At 39.7% G+C, this 18535-nt stretch overlaps 2 protein-coding genes across 2 annotated transcripts in view; one reads left to right on the top strand and one right to left on the bottom strand.

The window, feature by feature from the left end:
• Positions 1 to 15769, top strand: part of pgm5 (phosphoglucomutase 5) — a 28740-nt gene extending 12971 nt beyond the window's left edge. Inside the window, exons 7-11 of the mRNA XM_083905268.1 lie at positions 2773 to 2888; positions 6479 to 6614; positions 7310 to 7493; positions 11735 to 11872; positions 14391 to 15769. Coding sequence (XP_083761394.1) covers positions 2773 to 2888; positions 6479 to 6614; positions 7310 to 7493; positions 11735 to 11872; positions 14391 to 14480 — 664 coding nt within the window. The 3' untranslated portion in view covers positions 14481 to 15769. The remainder of the gene's footprint in view (positions 1 to 2772; positions 2889 to 6478; positions 6615 to 7309; positions 7494 to 11734; positions 11873 to 14390) is intronic.
• Positions 15770 to 16506: 737 nt separating this feature from the next.
• LOC310940235 (transmembrane protein 252-like) lies at positions 16507 to 17781 on the bottom strand (the record flags this gene model as incomplete). The annotated part of the gene is made up of 2 exons (XM_083905166.1): positions 16507 to 16759; positions 17537 to 17781. The coding sequence occupies 2 exons, from the start codon at positions 17779 to 17781 to the stop codon at positions 16507 to 16509; spliced, it is 498 nt and encodes a 165-aa protein (XP_083761292.1).
• Positions 17782 to 18535: the final 754 nt, after the last annotated feature.

Here is an 18535-nt window from a genome sequence, read left to right as displayed (position 1 = left end):
CCGAATGCACAAACCTTGGGGTAATTACGGTAATGCAAACTGGGTTTGCACAAACATATCAACTGTGATATGCTCAGTGTTAAAGGGTTTAAATTACTTCAAAAAGTGCTCTCATTACTTATACTAAATTATCAAATTCTCTGACATTGTAATGATGATGCCACTTATATGGCACTTATACGATGGGGAATTTATATCTCTTCAATTATGAAAAGTCTCCTTTACACCAATATTTAAACGTTATATTAAATGTCAGTCATCCGAAGTTGCCCTCTAAACACAACATTCCCACCAAATTGGGTGAAAATCTGTCCGTGCAGAACCTGACCGTGTTTATATTTGTGTTGGTCAACTGCAGTGTTTATATTCTCACACTGTTCACAACAATTTAGTCCCAGTCAGAAAGCAGAGCAGTGGTCGGGTCAGTTTCAGTGCTTGTGTTGGCTGCGGACATGCCATTTAAAACGCCATCAGAACTTGTCAGCAGGCCAGGAGTTTTTTTTTTTTTTTTTTAGGAATTCGAGGCTTTCCGTTCCAGCTCTCACTTCCCCAAAGGAGAATCAAACTGGTTTACTCTTATTTGGTAATTTATCCCATCCTCATGTAAACAACTATAATGGGCACTGTGTGGAGGTTTATTTATGTGCATGAGGGCTGCGCGGATGTTTGTACAAGTACCACCATTTAAAAACCTTCAATATGGCTCAAATCCACATTTATATTGCTCTGAATTCCCACAATAAAAGCATTTAAAATGGGTGTTTTTCCACGTCTTTGCTTCTTGTGGAACAACAACCTAAATTTTGTGAATGCTGCTGCAGAAATGGTAAGGTTTCAAAATGGATACGGTTCGAGAAATGCTCCCAAGAGTGAAGGGGATTTGCTGAGTCTGTGATTCTCCTCTGTGGGTTCAACACCGTAAGAGTCTCCTTTCATATACAAATGGTCATTTAATCCATTGTTATTATTATATATATACTATTATTATTATATTATATATGTACTGATATTTTGCACGTTGTGAGATACCTTCTCTAACAAGCACCATGTCAGCTTTAATAAAATCACCATGCGACTGTAAACAAACCTTTAAAGAAACAAAACAAAAGATTATTACCTCAGGGTCCTTAACTGTAACTGCAGCCTATTCCTCGAGGCCTAGATTTATAAATGTATTTAGTGATAAAAGAGAGGGAGCAGGACTCGAGCAGGAAAAGTGCTTAATGGTCATAAAAGCTTCTATAATCATAGAGAATAATTCAATAAAATAGAAAGGTGAATGGTCACACGGCCGTATTTATAGGTGTATTATGTACTAAATCTGAAGCAACTGGCCGTAAAATCCTCCTTATATGTCAGGACATGAATAATGTTCATATAACAAACTGAACTCACCAACAACAACAACAGTACAGCCAAAATATTCGCATTCAAAAAGATCTTTTGCAGACTGCAAATCATGTTTATGTTTTGAAATCATGTTTTCCAATCATTGCAGTCAGTTAAGTCTCAGCTGCCGAGCAACCACGGGTTGCCAGTTACGTCTGACTTACAATGGCGGAGAAACCGAAACCTAAATGACCTCGGTATTTTGAATTTGAATGTAGTAACCATTTTTGGCCACATTCTTACATATGGCGCCTTTAAGTCTGTGTCCATTCGAGTCCATTCTTTGTGAGTTCTTATCGTCCATGGCTTCGACATTAATGTCCCCTCAGCCAAAGACAACAACTAGACAAGGTTTATCTAACATTACAGATCCATAACATCATATTAAATTGAGATAACACTTGCCTTTCTACCACTAGATTTCACTTTTCCAGTGTTATGTCTCGCCAAATTCCATAGTATTAGTTTTCTTAACAACTTCTATTCTGTCATAAATTGTCGGCCTTTTTCTTGTTAATGCATTTTTATTGCACACTAATAATATTTGTAAAACAGGTCTATCCTTTTTACGGCGACAATGACGGATCTGTAACTATGAACTTATAATCAAGCCTGCTTGGATGAGAGGTGAAACATGTTTAAAAGTGGAGTTGCTACTTGATGCAATGACCAGTTATGTCATTGTACATATTTGTAATGATGAACAACGAAAAAACTAATTTCGGTCCAATTTAATATCTGCTGTAATTGGAATATAATAGTGCTTGTGTATGGGAGATTAATCTTGAGGTATTTGTACTGTAACGATGCTGCCTTTTCCATTTGAATTTACACTGTTAAAATATTGACTGATTTCCATTTTTGTTCAGAGATACCCACTCTTTTCTAAAAATACACCCTTTTATAACAATATTGCATATTCCCACACTATCCAGTATCCAGCCTTTTTCCTCTGCAAATGTGCATTTTAAAGGACTACAAGTCTGTTCTATTTGCTTCTTCTCCCTCAAGTCTTTGTCTTTGTGCTCCCTCTCCTCCCACACATCATACTGTCTGCAGCCTTTTCCCCTCTTCAGGACCCCAACATACATGTTTACACACACTCCGTGTCCTCCTCTGTGGCTCAGGTTCAAAGCAAACATCAGCTTAAATGTTCGCTCACTTTGTTCTCGCTGCCTTCTTCCTTTAATTCAATTATTGGATGAGCTGTTGGCAGATCACTGTTGTCTCACAACATTTGGTTTACTTCATTTCAAAAGGTCAGAGGATTTGCTCGTAAGTTTATCTCTATAGAGAGAGCTGGGTGGAAAAGATACATACAGTGAAGTTGTCCCAAACTTTGTTTTAATTTCTCTCTTTCTCTCTCTCTCTGCCTGTTTTTAGAGTCGCCAAAGCCATGAAGCTGGCACTTTACGAAACTCCGGCAGGTTGGAGGTACTTTGGAAACCTGATGGATTCTGGACGTTGTTCCCTTTGTGGAGAGGAGAGCTTCGGCACAGGTATGATAATGATGATGCTGATAGGAGCAAATGTATGCATAATGTAAGGCTTTGACTATTTTTATTGCCATTTATGTAGCTCCTAATATGTAGACTACACATGTCCAAGAGACCTGAATGATAAAAGACTCACAACATCACTAATGCATGTCATTTTAAACATATACACATGTACATTAACTTTAAGTTAAGTGAAGTAAAAATTAAGTAAAAGATGCTCCAAGACTATCTATATATTATCTGGAACAGTCATTCACTCACAACAAAGCCCTCCACCATCAAAATGTCATCAATACAGAAAAGAAATGATCCACTAAATACAGAGACAGTGCAGCAGTAGCCTGTTTGCATGAGGGTAGAAGGTCACTCATACAAACCCTCGGTCCGTCTCGGAAAATATGAGTAGGTGTGCGACTGAGAAATCCCCCTCCTCTCAACGGCAGCTGTTGTTGAGGTGCCTGCAAACAAGGCCGTCACCGGAGGACTGCACCAGCCAGCTGCTGCTTCCTGAATATGCAGCTAAGCGTTTCCAGTCAACTTTTTTTTTTACTTGAAATTAACGGTAAAATTGGGCCGTTATTAAAATGTGTTATGATAACGCAGCGCACGCCGTTTAGAGATCGGGAAAATTCAACAAGGCACCGCAATTAAGTCCGGCCAGTGCGGTTAACTGCAATCCAGAGGTGTAATCCCACAGGAATTAGCACACACACAGTTTAATAGCAGTGCTGCGCATTGTGCTGCTGCAGATTCCGATTTTTTTGATTTAATGTTTTGTTTATTTAAACACACAGTATGCAATTTCTGCCTCTAGGGGTCTTTCGATCGAAAGGATAACAAAAGACTTGGTTTGATGGTGTCAGGAAATAGGAAATAGATGATTTGTTGACTCATTTGGTTACCATATCAATCAATTTTATTTATATAGCCCACAGTTGGGTTACAAAACACAGTTTGTCTCACGGGACTTCACAGGGTTGGTAACATCCTCTGTCCTTAGACCTTCGACCAGGCTAAGGAGGAAAAACTACCAGGGAAAAAAACCATTATAACGGGGGAAAAAGTTAGAAACCTTAGGGAGAACCACAGGTGAGGGATCCACTCCCTGGATGGACAGACGTGCAGTAGATGTTACCCAAAACATACAATACACAATTCCAAAGAATACGGAGTAAAAAGTCTATCAATGCCACTGGATCACTGGGTTTGTCGCAGCCTGCAGTGAAGGCTGTTGTGATCAGAGACTTGGGGACGTTTCCGTCCTGGCCTCATCCCGTTCACTGGTGACACCATATGTGTTTGCAAAATGTTCAGCTAACAGCTATGAGTTGTCGACTTTGCATTTAACGTACCACTAAACACATAAACGTCCCATCGTAACGTCCCTTTAAAGACGAGGATTCCCTTCCCCTCCGCTCTATCTCACCAGGGCTGCTTCAAATCTCGAGCTGAACGTGGTGCTTCCTGACTGCCTGTAGCTCCAGTCAGAGTCACATATAATAAATGTGAAGGCTGTGACACTGACTGCATGTGTAAATAATCCCCATTCTTCTGCTATAAAAGGAAACGGGGGCTCCATGAATCACTGAAACATGTGAACAGGCGTCCAGTGGTTTCTATGAATGCAAATAATGTGCATTTGCTCTTGCCCTCTGTCTACAACTGTCAAGCTTCCTTACCTTTCCTAATGCCAGTGAATCATTCTCTTTATTGGGAGTGGATATCACTGATGTTTGACAGAGCGAAATGTAAAAAGTGGGGGAAAAATCCTGAACATGAGAAACAGTATGTAAAAATGTGTGTAAAGGAGTCGAGTCGGATAAGAGAGCAGCTTTTAGAAAAAACGAGGGAGGGAGAGTCTGAATATGAGAAGTATTGACGAGGAGGAGAGAAGTGGAAGCAGCAGAGAGCACAGAGGTCTATGGGAGCTCTCTCGGTGTCTCGCCATGTAAGGCCAAAAGCTCAGAGACAGAGAGAGAGCGAGCTGCAGAGTGGTAAATCATCAGAGCTACTCACCACTCCTGCTCCTCACTACCTCCCCATACACTTATTCAAACACACAGCATGACTTATGGCACGCAACATGTAAAAAAAACCACACATGATGTTATGTAATACTTCTTTTCTAGAAGTTTAACATACTAAGATCAAAGACAGTGAGGCAGACTGAGAGTAACAGAAAACTTTTGTCCCCAGTGTTGACTAGTACATGAAGATTTAAAAGTCTTCCAGTTTTAAAAGTGAGGTCCAGGAAGTAGGATGAAAGTAGAAGGTAGCCACCAGGGGGCGACAATGCTGGTTGCAAAATATCTGTTAAGTCAGTTTAAATGGAAGTCAAATGGAAAATGAGCCTAATTCCTTCTTCATTTATGACAGTCTTATGGCTACTGTCAGGTCTTCTTCAAGATGATGACGCAAGCATGAGGTTATTTAAGAAATTAACGTTAACATTTTGTGCGTGGGTTTTCTCCGGTTTCCTCCCACTGTCCAAAAACATGTAGATATGGGGATCAGGCAAATTGGTCACTCTAAATTGACCTTAGGTGTGAGAGTAGACGGTTGATTGTCTCTATTATGTGGCTCTGTGATGGACTGGGACCTGTCCAGGTTCAGCTACGATTGGTACAGGAGTGGAGACCAGTGTGATGCCTGGTTGCAGATGAATTTTGAGTTCCAAAAACGGTCATGGCACAAGCCAATGGCAAATCTCTGGGTTTAAAATGGTAGTTCCTGTTTCATCTGTTTGACTACATGCTTTTTATATAGTCTGTTATAGTGCAAACGCCACGTTGCTTTCCATTTGATCAACTCCTCCATCATAACAGAATGGTAATTTTCTAGATTTCATTAAATGTATTAGATTTACTCAACCTCTTCTTGTGTCTTCAGTTTTGGTTGCATATTAGAGCAACCGCATCGCTGTGTAGTGTAGTAAAAGATGTGGTTGTGCCTCAGCGGTTTACTAATTAGATTTATAGGTGATCGTCTGTGTCTGGTGTCACAGAGTCAGACAGAGGGAGACTGACCATGAGCCTGGGATTAAATAATGACATCAGTTTCCTAACAGCTGTATGATGCTACAGCCAGACATAGACCTTGATAGTACACTTCCCGTTTACAGTATTTTTTATATTTAAATCTACTGTATACTATACAATTATGTATATTGTAAAAGACATCAAAATCAGCATCTTTTTCAGCTAAGCGTTTCCACTTTGGCCTCTTGCTGGGAAACATTATGAACATATTCATCAAACATGTCAGAGTGTTCCCTGAACAGCTAGCTTTACTGTGCAGCTGTCTTTGACAAACAAACTGATAGCTCCCCAATGAAGGAGACTGACGAAGGGTGTGATCTGCCTCTCTGACTGGGTGTATTTAGTGTGATTATTTGGGGGTGTGGGGGAGTGGACATGTGGGAGATGCTGTTTGGAGGCATGTGGCACATTTGGTATGCAACCCAACCCATTCACTCTCATTTAAAATGCTCTTTCATAGGTAAATGTGGCAAAAGGGGTTTCATCTGCAAGAGATATATTGGAACATTAAGCACACGGCAGAGTCATGTCATGTTTTCTTTTCATCTTTAGGTTCAGATCACATCCGTGAGAAAGATGGCCTGTGGTCAGTGCTGGTGTGGTTGTCCATCATGGCAGCGAAGAAGCAGGGCGTGGAGCAGATTGTCCGAGAGCACTGGACCCGGCTTGGACGCAACTACTTCTGCAGGTAATCAACCAATTCATCTGAGAGTCTGAGTCCTTTAAATGACTATATCTGGAATTTATGTCAAACCAACAAGGCCTGAACTTCATGGCCCCGCTTTCCCCAGATAGGCTCAACCTCTGTATCAGGACCAAAGCCAAATATGTCTTGGAGAACTTCAGCTTCATCTCCTCCAGTTTTTATAAACTCTCCCTGTAAAGGCAGAGACAGTTCCTGCAGTGTTCCCATTGACATTAGCTACAGGCGTTTACATGATGCACATATTCCACAACGTGATGATGTAGAGGAGAGAACGTACTGATCGGGCCAAGCACCAGATGATGTGTTCGTTAAAAACAATCATAACATTGATCATGTTAAAAAGGTCCAGAGTGGTATTTAGGAAAGCTTATTGGCAGAAATGCAATATACTGCCCATAAAATGTGTGATTTCTAAGGCCGCCATTCTGTGCCGCCATGTTTCTACGGCAGCCCGAACAAACAAAACAGCCAAAGCAAACCAACAAACAACATCCTTTCTGGTCACAGAAGGCCACCATTGTTCTGTGACATGGTGAACTGCAGTGTCACCACTAGATGTCACTAATTCTTACACGCTGGACCTTTACGCTACATTGTCATACCATATACTCACTATGTCTGAGTGTGTTTTATCTCTAAAATATTTCCTAATATTTTCTCTCTCTGCTCTTTATCAGGTTCGACTATGAAGGCCTGGATCCCCGCGTAGCTTTTTACCTGATGAGGGACCTGGAAGGAGTGATTTCGGACAAAGCGTTCACCAGTCAGAAGTTTGCCGTCGGTGACCACATATACAACGTGGAGAAGGCTGACAACTTTGAGTACATCGACCCTGTGGATGGAAGTGTGTCCCGAAACCAGGTGAGTGTAGTAAATGCAGTGTTCGACAAGTAGAAATGATAGGGAGGTTCGAAGTAATAATACTTCAAGGTTGCACTTATCCAATATGATATCAGCTCGAATATTGACCTTATCAAAGAGATCAGGTGTCAACATCTAAAAACACTGGGTGTTGTTTAAAAACCTGTCACTCATTCAGTCACGGAGGCAGCCAGTGTTTTGCGATCTGTGGTAGCTTACACACACATACAGTACGACATGTTTTTTAAATATGTAAACCTTAAGTTAAGTGTAGCAGCCGATAACAAGGGTGTTTTTAAAGGTTATGTCAAGACTGATCCAAACTTCCAGACTTCACTGCTCACTCCTCCTTTTCCCAGACACATCCAGAAACTACGGTGGCCTTCACATACCAGAAAGGATACTCTCCTTCCCTGTTTCCGTACTCAATAATTTGTGTTTCTATTTCCACACCCGCTTGGTCTGATTTAGTCTGTGATGCAAGATGGTAGCCTCCACAAGGCGAGGCCTCTACATCAAATACATATAAAAGGATTATTTTAAAGCAATGAAAACCAGTTTCTATTTGAAAGCATTTAAACTTTGAAACATCACACTTAATTCCTAAATATTACAGCTGATCTAATTAATACATTTCCACAGACCTTATACCTGTATTAACATGTGACTTGGAGACATATTTTATGTTGACGATCACACGGTTCCTCCATCTTACTTTCTTTTATACACACACACTCATAGTCTTCAGCCTCTTGTGGGCCAGACCACACACTGAGCGTCGGTGTTATCTCATCGGGAAGGTTCCATGTTTGGACATGACAGTCCTTCTTCCATGTTCAGCCATAAACATATGCACACAAACACAGATTACATACGGCACAGAATGCTTCGCACACACACACACTAATAACTCCCTCACTCACTGTTTCCCTCCCTCCCTACCGCTCCACCAGTGGAGTTTACCCAGCTGACTCCCTCTGTTCTGTCCACAAATGTGTGGAATCTCATTCCTGGCGTCAACACTTCTTAGCATGTGCTCCACCTAATACCACACACAGGTTCACACAGCTATCCTTTTAAGGCCCGTCATTCACTTGGTCAGCCTAACCAGTGCATTATCCCTAACCCTAATAATAACTAGTTAATGCCTTACCATAACTTTAACCTAGCCACTATTCCAACCTTAGCCCCTAAACTTAAGCGGTTTCTCAAAAATGAGGTTCTGCCTCATCAGGGCCAGGTTTATCCTGAAGAGATAATGAATACAAGAATATAAACACACTTCCATGACTTCAGAGGACATTGCATTGACTTACATTCATTTCCTGGAGACTTACTCCAACCTACTGGCCTAATCTTAACTTTAAAACACATTTTAACCATAAAATATAGGGAACTTGCTTTTTGTCCCCATAAGGAAGACAGGTCCCCATAATGTGAGTGTGTAAACAGATTTATGTCCCCACAACATTAGTAAGTGAAAACATGCATATTTTTTATTTTATTATTTCTAGTCAAGAATGCTTTTTAATTTATCAACATAACCTCGCCAGCCACTTTATTACGTGCACCTGTTTTGTTAGCATGTTAGCGCAAACATCTAATTAGCCAATCATCATCACATGGTAGCAACTAAAAGAATTTAGGTATGTAGTTCTAACAGAGCATTGGAATGAAGCAAACATGGTATAAGTTTAAGTTTAAATCAAAAGTGTCTCTAATCTGAATACTCGGCTGTTTTTAACCCTGGTTACAGTGACTCCACAGCACACAGTTTGTCAGTTGGCCCAAAATGTTTTTTTGACCTCACTGGTAAATCCTCCGTCTGCCCAGTGTGTGTTATTACAGCACACATTCCTCCCACAACAGAATTATATCAGCTGTCGTCTCACTTGCAGCAAGTGTGTTTGAAGGGGAGGGCATTGGCACAAAGACACACACAGACACAGACACAGACACAGACACACGCACGCACGCACACGCACACGCACACACACACACACACACACACACACACACACACACACACACACACACACACACACACACACACACACACACACACACACACACACACACACACACGCAGAGAGACACATTTTTGGGATTTACCCAGCAAGGGACATGGCAGTTTTTCTACAGTATATATATCTTAGGCACATACAGTGTAGATGAATTCAGAGACAGATGGATAGATAAACCGACATAACTGTAAAATATGCGATGCCTAAACATGGACACTGAAGCCATACTCTTGTTTTGGGGGTTGTTAAAAGGTCTGTGTGTAACATTTTGGAGGGTTAAAGATGGCAAAAACTGCCCATAAGTATGTTTAAGTAAGTTATAATAAAAAATAATAATAATTTGATTATGTAGCATTAGAATAGAAAAAAAGATGTGTTCTATAGGCAAGGGCATTGCATTATAGAGGCTGTGATTATTATTTCCTTACTCTAACACACCTGATTCAGATCATCATCAAGCACTGCAGAAGCCTGATAATCAGCCATTAATTTGAATCAGGTGTGCTGGAGCAAGAGAACTTATAAAACATACAGGACAGTAGGTCCAGGATTGAGAAACCTCTGGCTTTAGAACAAGGAAAATGTCCACACTACTTCGATTTATCGGGGAACCATCAATGTATGTATGTAAAAGTATGTTTTCCCAGATCTGTTTCTGACACTTACAGTCATTTCCTTCAGTCTCGTGGCCTGTTTTTTTTTTTTTTGCTGTGATGTGTGCATTGTCAGCTGTACATAGACATGTGTGTGTGATTTACACTCAACAAAAATATAAATGCACGAACAAAAACTTGTAGTTATAAGAAAATAGACATTTTATGTACCATATGACATCATTTGAAAAAAAAAAATACTATTTCTGTGTCTCAAATCCAAGAATTAGTCTCACTTAAGTCACAGAATACTCATGTAAATGGAATGATTTCTATCCAATCTACAGTCGAGCCTATTATTAAGATACACTTATAATAAAGAACTGGTGTGGTTCTAATTTGGGACCCTTGATATTTGCAGTTGCAACTGTTTCTAACAGCCTCCAGATAGCTGCTGCTAACCTATTGTTAGTGATGAGCTGATTTACTCACAGATAGAAAAAAACAGCCAGCCAGGCCGATGGTCGGACATCTTTTTCTTGCTCGAATCAGATTAGAAGTGCCACGGTCTATAAAAATGAATAGCTGAGTCATTGTTTAAAGAGGTTAACAGCTATTACTGTATGTGGTTAACGTTGTACTGGGGCAACTATTACTTCCACAACAGCTCATTAAACTCCTCTTAAAGGGAAAACACTCATCGTTTGTTGATGTTAGGACATTTTTTTAGTGCTGAACACAAATATTACAACAGAAAAGTCAATCAAAGTAATCCTGTTCAATGTTTCCCAAAACATTTTGCGGTCTTCTCTCCCTGAGCTCGTCTTTTGCTCTAATGGGATAAGGAAAGAGCCGCTGTGGAATCCAGCTCAGATAAGAGTCATCACGCATTCATTAGTCAGAAAAAAAAAAATCATCTTATCTTCCTTTACGTCAGAGAGCAGAGCTGTAGCTGGTCACCCCAACACAACAATTTCCTGTTTTCCTTAAAAATGTTCAGACTGAGTTCAAAGAGTGGACAGATTTTGATGTAATTGCCAAAAACTGTATATACTTTTAGTTCCCTCTAGTGGATATTCACATGTACTACATTAAAAAAACTATTTTTTTTTAAATATACAATACCAAATGTATGATAAACCAATATTTAAATATTTAACTGAAGCACGCAATGTTTTTTTTTTTGCTGTATGTTGAATTTTAGAATGAAGTTGTCAATGATTCACTTTGTCCTCACACTGATTCAAATCAATGAGTCATTTTTGATAAAACAGCACAACGAGACCCGTGCACAGAACCTGTGCTGGTTACGTGCAAAGACGTTATACGAGTTGCATTTCCTCATCCCATGTTATTATAAGCAGAATAAGATAAGATATTTCTTTAAGACTCACACAACGGGGACATTTGACACAGTTATTACAGAGTTAACAGCGAAAGAAAAGTAAAAGGAAAGGCATGGAAAGTAGGCACAACATCAGGAAAAATATAAATGTAAAAACATGCATACATAAGTATACATACATACAGTGTGAGGTGGTATATTGTATATTTTTGACTCGTCAAGTTGCCATCGCATGAATGGGCAGATTTATAATGAAGTCCTGGCTTTGTTTGCTTCCAGGGTTTGAGGATCATCTTCAGTGACGCGTCACGCCTGGTGTTTCGGATGAGTGGCAGTGGGGGAGGGACGGGCGCCACCGTCCGCATTTATGCCGAGAGCTTCGAGAGAGACCCCGAGAGACACGACAGAGAGACACAGGTACAGCGACCACAGTGTGTTCTAGGACAGAGTCATTATGCCAAAATAAAACTATTTAAAAAGGGTCCAATCTGTAAAAGAGGGTGTGTCAGCAGAAATGTAATATACTTTTAATATAAGTATGTTTGAGACAGTGGCGGATGCTGGTCTTTCAAACAGGTAAAACTAATTTCAGGCCCAGTTATTTATACATAAATAATCATCCATCCATCCATTATGTACTGCTTTATGTAAAACTGAAATGGTATAATGTATACGTACGAATGAAAACAGTCTATATTGCCGACCAAATAACACAACGACCAACTATTTGTCTACAGACACACAGCACAAGCCCAGTGTCCGTGCCCCACCCACCGCTCCATGGAAGTTGAGCTTCCATGGAAGTTTTTGCCACATTTGTCCAATCAGCGCTGAGCTGGTTTTAATGCGGAGGCTACTACACTTAATTGCGTCCTAGCGCACGTTCAGTATTAAAATGTAAATACAACACAGCACATATTTGACTCACATTTGAAGGGTCCGTTGCCGTCTTAGAACAATCGCCGCTGCTTTAACATGAAAATGGTATCGTTTCTGCAGCTTTAGCGTTTTATATGTACTTCAGGAAAGGGCCTTTACAGGTTGTCACTTTGCACATCATGTTTCTACCGTAGTTCCCCCGACATCCCCCTCCAATCTGCTGTCTCACCTTTATACTGTATGTCACAAATGCTTAGTCACTGTAGCTTTAATGTGCAGTTTTTGTTATCGTTTGCCATCATTTCTGATTTCAAACATTGTTATTAAGTTAGAAGCCTCAGAAGCCACAGTTGAAGACTTGATTTTCACACGACACTGCTGAAGTTGATTGACTTGTAGACTTTGGAGTGATTAGGAACACGATCGTACCTTTCCTTGGGTAGTTCGGATAGCTGGTGCACTTTAACCATACAGAGGCTGTAATAAGGTTGTTGTTGTCATCATGGCTAGACAGGCCTCATTTAGGTTTCAGTATGAAACATTATGTGCTTTCATTCACGGGAGACACCCATGTTTTCTAAAGCCTCTTGTCAACCAAGACGAATCCTATGTGAAATCTATGACTTTAAAGTGGTTTTCCAACAGTATGAATCAGATATAATTTAGAAACAGACGAAGGATTCATAGTTTAGTAGCAATAAATATAAAAACAAGAATCATTTACCTTCTGCGTTTCAGTGAACAGACAATCTCTCATTAATAATCGATCGTAAATAGAATCATAATTCATTCCTAATCATTCTGCTCCTTACCCAGCACATAAATCATTACACAACATGTACGATTAACAGGCCTTTTAAGCTTATGTTAGGCTGGAAACACTGCAGATACTGCAGTTATCTATGGCTGAGCAGCAGAGCCACACAGTCTGTGTGTGTGTGTGTGTTTTGGTGTTTTGTCTCCATTGACACTGAAGCTGCTACGTTTAACCTTTACAAAGTGGACTGGACTATGTATTGTGCATCACATGATAATGAAGGATTACAGTTGACTCAAAACTCCTGAGTCAAGCCATATAAATGTTAAGCAACGTTGGGTGACCTACAGAACCGAGCACGTAGAGCAACATCAAATACTGTGATATACACTCTGTGATGCTGTGCAGCAAACACACGCTGCCGTTTGTTCTTTCGTCCTCATGCACATGTTTTGTGTTTTAAATGATTTGTCACCTCTGATCCAGTTGTCATGGCGCAACTCGACGTTTCCTCATTGCCGCTTTCTTTCTTTATTGCACCGCAGTCTTTCCTGTTGAGCAGACTTTATGAATGAATGAATGATTTCAGGAGTAACAAGAACTGTGCGACAAACTCGGCTATTGCCTCAGTAAAATCCTCTTTACATGCGTGTTTTCGCAGTCTTTATAGGGGCCACGATGACGTCAGTCAAACTGGGTTAGTGAATGTGGCATTTGTTTTAACTGTCTGTTTAACTGTGTCAGGTTTTTGGCCCCAAACTCACATGATGCCTGCACAACAAAGCAGCTCATAAAAATAACATATACAGCAAAAGAGGTTAATGTCTATGAGGAGAAGTACTGGATGTTAAGATTAGTTCTTCAATAACAATCACAAGTTCTGTTCATAATGTCTGAAGTGAACTTAAAAAACAACAAAAATCTAATTACTTAGTGGAACTCTAATAAATAAAATACAGTTTTGACCAGTTTTGTTGTTTTTATGTCTTCTGTGATCATTAGCAGTTGGATTAGAATGATGTGACAGTTAGTTTGTTATATGAGCAAACTGTCAATGAATTTATCTCTTACAACATGTTTTTGTAAAGCTCAAGCAAGTCTTGAGTAAACCTTTTTCACAGCAGACATGAAATAGTTTTTGCCAATAACGTTAAATAGAGTTCCCATCCAGGCTTAAGAAAGCCTGTGTCGTGCTATTTTTCAAGTGTAAGAGTAAGAGTAAGAGTTTTTTCTAAGAGTGTAGTAGTTTAATTCTCCTCACTGAAAAAGTCTTGACTGTTCTGTGTGTTATGACTGCAGGTGGTGCTCGGGCCTCTGATCGCCATCGCATTGAAGATCTCCAGCATCCATGAGAGAACGGGTCGCCGTGGACCTAACGTCATTACATGAGCAAGCATGAAAACACACACACACACACATGCAAACACTCGCATTCACAGTCATCTACCTGTATCACGCAGACTAAAAAGGCTTTTTTTTTTTCTTTTTTCTTTTTAAATGTGCCTTCTCTGTAGCTTCAGTTTCATTATTTCTTTAAATGTCATCTAAAGTGAATGAGCTTCTTGTTACTGCTGCAGTTTATTTAAAAAAAAACAAGAAAACGTCATGAGCGTCGCACATTATTATCAGTGTATTGATGGGCTGTGTGGAACAGTGTCAGAAAAACACAGAGGCTATTTAATTATCATGACGGGCAAATAATGAAAACAAAAAAACAAGTTATCAGTGCGCAGACTGACATTTAAGGATATTTGTTTTAATCCACACTGATGTTTTTTTAATCACGTCTCATGTTGCTCGTCATGTACATTTCCTCTCACACAGTGTTTGTCTTTATTTTCATGCAGAAATAGAAATCGTTTTTTTGTGTCGAATCTTCTCTATGAAGGACGATGAGGACAAAAAGATAAACTAATGTCGCTTCTTTAAGAAAAGGAACAAAGAAGGAAAACAAATTATTAAAACCTTGGGAAAGATTACAGTACATCACCATACTCGATTATATATTTCTTTTCCTTTTAAAAAAAATAAATAAATCCAAATAAACGTTCTGTGTGTAGTGGTTGTTCTGGTTTTCTTTTATAATTGAATCGGACGCATCCAACGGGACAAATAAAAACACATCAGAGTGAGAGATGCTGCCTTCAGGCGCTTTTCAGATTTTAATTAAACATGTTCTTAATGAAGAGCACCATCCTGGGCTGATACTTAGCGCCATGATTGAACATCCTTGAGGAAAAGTGGAGGCCTTTTTTGTGTGTGTGTGTGTTGTTGGGCGAGCACCTGTATGTGGAAACTGTAGAAGCTGTTGTGTTGATAAGAAACCAGGCGGGTGTTTTTTTTTTTATCACTGTACGGCCTGAACGAGACACACAGAGAGCGGGATCTCGTAAACGCCGCTGATTGCCGTCATTACGAGTTGAGGATATGCCAGTGGATATCCGCAAGGATGTGTTCACTTAGTCAGTCAGACATTACAGGTTATTGCCTCATGCGACCGCTTAATAATGTCGACGCTTATTTCTGAGGCTTTTGAATGGAGATCAAAGTTTGACACCTCACAGTTTTCAGGTTTTTTTCACATATGATTAGTTGGATTAAATGTTCTTCAATAATCCCAAACTTTTATAATCTGTGCTTTAAAGTGAGCACATTAATGCTTCACTGGTGTTTTTATTGTGCTGAACTTCTTAACTCAACTGTCAGGTGAACCTCAGAAAGAACATTGTAAGGACAAATCATGACTGGAGAGACATTATGGCTCATAACAGAATTAAAATTATACTACACTTACAAATATTTTACATTGTACACTGTATCTGTCTGATTTATTCGAAAGTAAACATGGAATAAGTGTTTAATAACACTATTTTTTAATATTCTTGGTTCAGGTCAGACAAAGTTAATCCAAATTATATCAAGTTGCCCAGTAATAAGGAAAATAATAATAATAATACTAATAATAATGATTATTGTTGAATATTTAGAAAGAACAATAAAGTGTTTTTTTTTGTAAATACCTTGACATTTTTATTGTGTAACACAAAATACAGATCCCTGATCACATGTAGAATAATTCATTTATACACATTTACATACAGAGGTCTTTGATTTCTCAATTTGGAAATAAAGTGCAGGTACAAAAGTAAAAAAAAAAAATAATAATACAACTTTGTCTGTGCAAGGAACAGGATCAATCATGTCATGTCTTGAACATGAAGCTAATCCTTTATAAACATCTGTGTACGATCACAGTTCAGAGGGAAAGTGCTGGGTACAGATCCACGACTCGGTCGTCCTTGGCCCTTTTTCCTATTTTGGGGCTCAGTCTGGAGCTCGTGCCTTTGTGCAAATCAGCACCTCGTCTCTCAGGACAGGAAAGCAGAGACACGTCTCTGTCTCTCCCTTCTTCAGTTCAGTGTTTGGACAAGGCCTCTCTCCGCTCGTCTGCACCCGCCTGTCCCTGCTGACAACGCTCCACCTGACTGTACCGAGGAGGCTGCTCCCAGCTCCACGTGAAGTCTGGGGCCTCGGAGCCGTCCTGGTTGTACAGCGGCGGAGCGAGAAGGGTCAACGCGACGTCCACCGCGTCGACCACGACCACAGTTTCGTGGACCGAGTCTTGGCTTCTCTGGGAGTCTTCGTATGATGGAGGGAAGGAGCTCGGTCTGCAGAAAGAAAGGAAGAGAGAGAGAGATGTGTTAGTTTGGTTTTACAGAGACAATGTGCATGTCATTAAGATTTAGTCATTAATCCAGGATTTAAATTGTGTGTTTAACCAATGTACTACTCTGTTAGAAATAAGGGTTCTTCTACAAGGGCTGAGGTTCTACCTGGAACCATTTGCTTCTGAGGGTTCTTGGTAACACTAATGGTTCCAGTAAGAACCATTTTGATCCAGAGAACCCTTTAAAACCTCTTCCCTGAATACAGGATTTTAAAAGGGTTCTTGATAACACTAAAAGGGTTCTCCTATGAGGACAAGACGAAGAACCTTGTATGGTTCTACTTAGCACTTTTATTTCTAAGAGTGTACTCTTGAAATAGGTTTGTTTATGCTCAAATTTGCTCTCGTCATGTCATTATATTGTGAATACTTTGTGATAGTCATACTCATCTCAGACATATTTACCCAGTATGTCGTCATTACAAAAAAACAAATGTTTTTCATAAATGTTTGTGTAGTTTCCTCCAAAAATAATCTATTTCTAGTTGTATTAAAATATTAAATACATTACTTTACTGTATAGATTAATGGAAACCTACTTTTGCTTATTGAAATGTACTTTGACACCTTATCATGGTTCAAATTCTGTGGTGTACATTTAGATTTATCACTTCATTTTCTTTTGGATACATATTTTATCATATGAATATGAGGTGTACAGAATATACTACAATCATAATAATAACAATGATAATGTAACTATTACAGGTGTTTTTACCTGTCAATGGTGAAGACCTGGATGTGATTCCGATGTCCTCCTCTCTGGTACATCTTGGTCTTCATGTTGTGACACATGGTCCAGAAGACCCCGGTGATGACGACCACGAAGCCCATGACGATCATGACGTAAGCTGGGATGTTCGCACGTTTAGACACCAGGTAGACCCCGAAGAACACCAACGCAAATCCCAATCCAGGCAGCAGTAAGCGAGCCAGAGACCACAACCGCTTTGTCACGTTCATGATGATTTAACTCACTTGAAGAAAACCTCCACAAGTCTTTTCCTCTGTTTTTCTCCACAAATCTCACAGAGACTGATTTCAGATACATAGATGGCTTAGATTCATCCCGTGGCAAATTCACACATCACATGTAATGCCAACCAATGCTGTTGCAGCTGAAAAGGTGTGTGACACACGTTTCTCTGCCTCCTCACACACACACACACACACACACATACTGTAAGGGGAGGTTTGCTGGAATGTTCCTCCCTCCTCGGTTGTATATTAACATTGTTATTGATCTGGGGTCAGAAGGATGAGCGAGATAGGACGACTGCAGGCAAAAAACATTGAGAAAATTATTTTGGCTGAGAGCTGATAAGAGAACAATCGACGAAACTCGGTAGTGGACATGGTGAGTGCTGCATATCTCAGTATACTGAGGTGGTTTATGTAACGTTAAAAGCTGTGGTATGATGTGTAAAATGAGAGGTTACATAAGGTAAAAGAGGTGATAAAGTGTTTTAGTAAATTCACTTACTTTCTCTTTTTCAGTTTTCTGACTGTTTAAAATCTTTAAGGTAACTTTTCAATTTGTGTTCATGTTTGTATGAGTGCATGTGCGTTGTTTATTTCAAATTTAAAGGGGACATTATATCCCATTCCTCCAAGTTAACCTAGTTCCCTGGTGTCCTAATGAACATGTCTGTGACATGCTTTGGTCAAAATACCATAAGGATGAAGCACCACAGTAGTTCAATCACCCTGCCAAAAC

Source organism: Microchirus variegatus (assembly GCF_963457635.1).
Source record: "Microchirus variegatus genome assembly, chromosome: 18".
Taxonomy (NCBI): domain Eukaryota; kingdom Metazoa; phylum Chordata; class Actinopteri; order Pleuronectiformes; family Soleidae; genus Microchirus; species Microchirus variegatus.
This window is presented reverse-complemented; position numbering and strand designations above follow the sequence as displayed.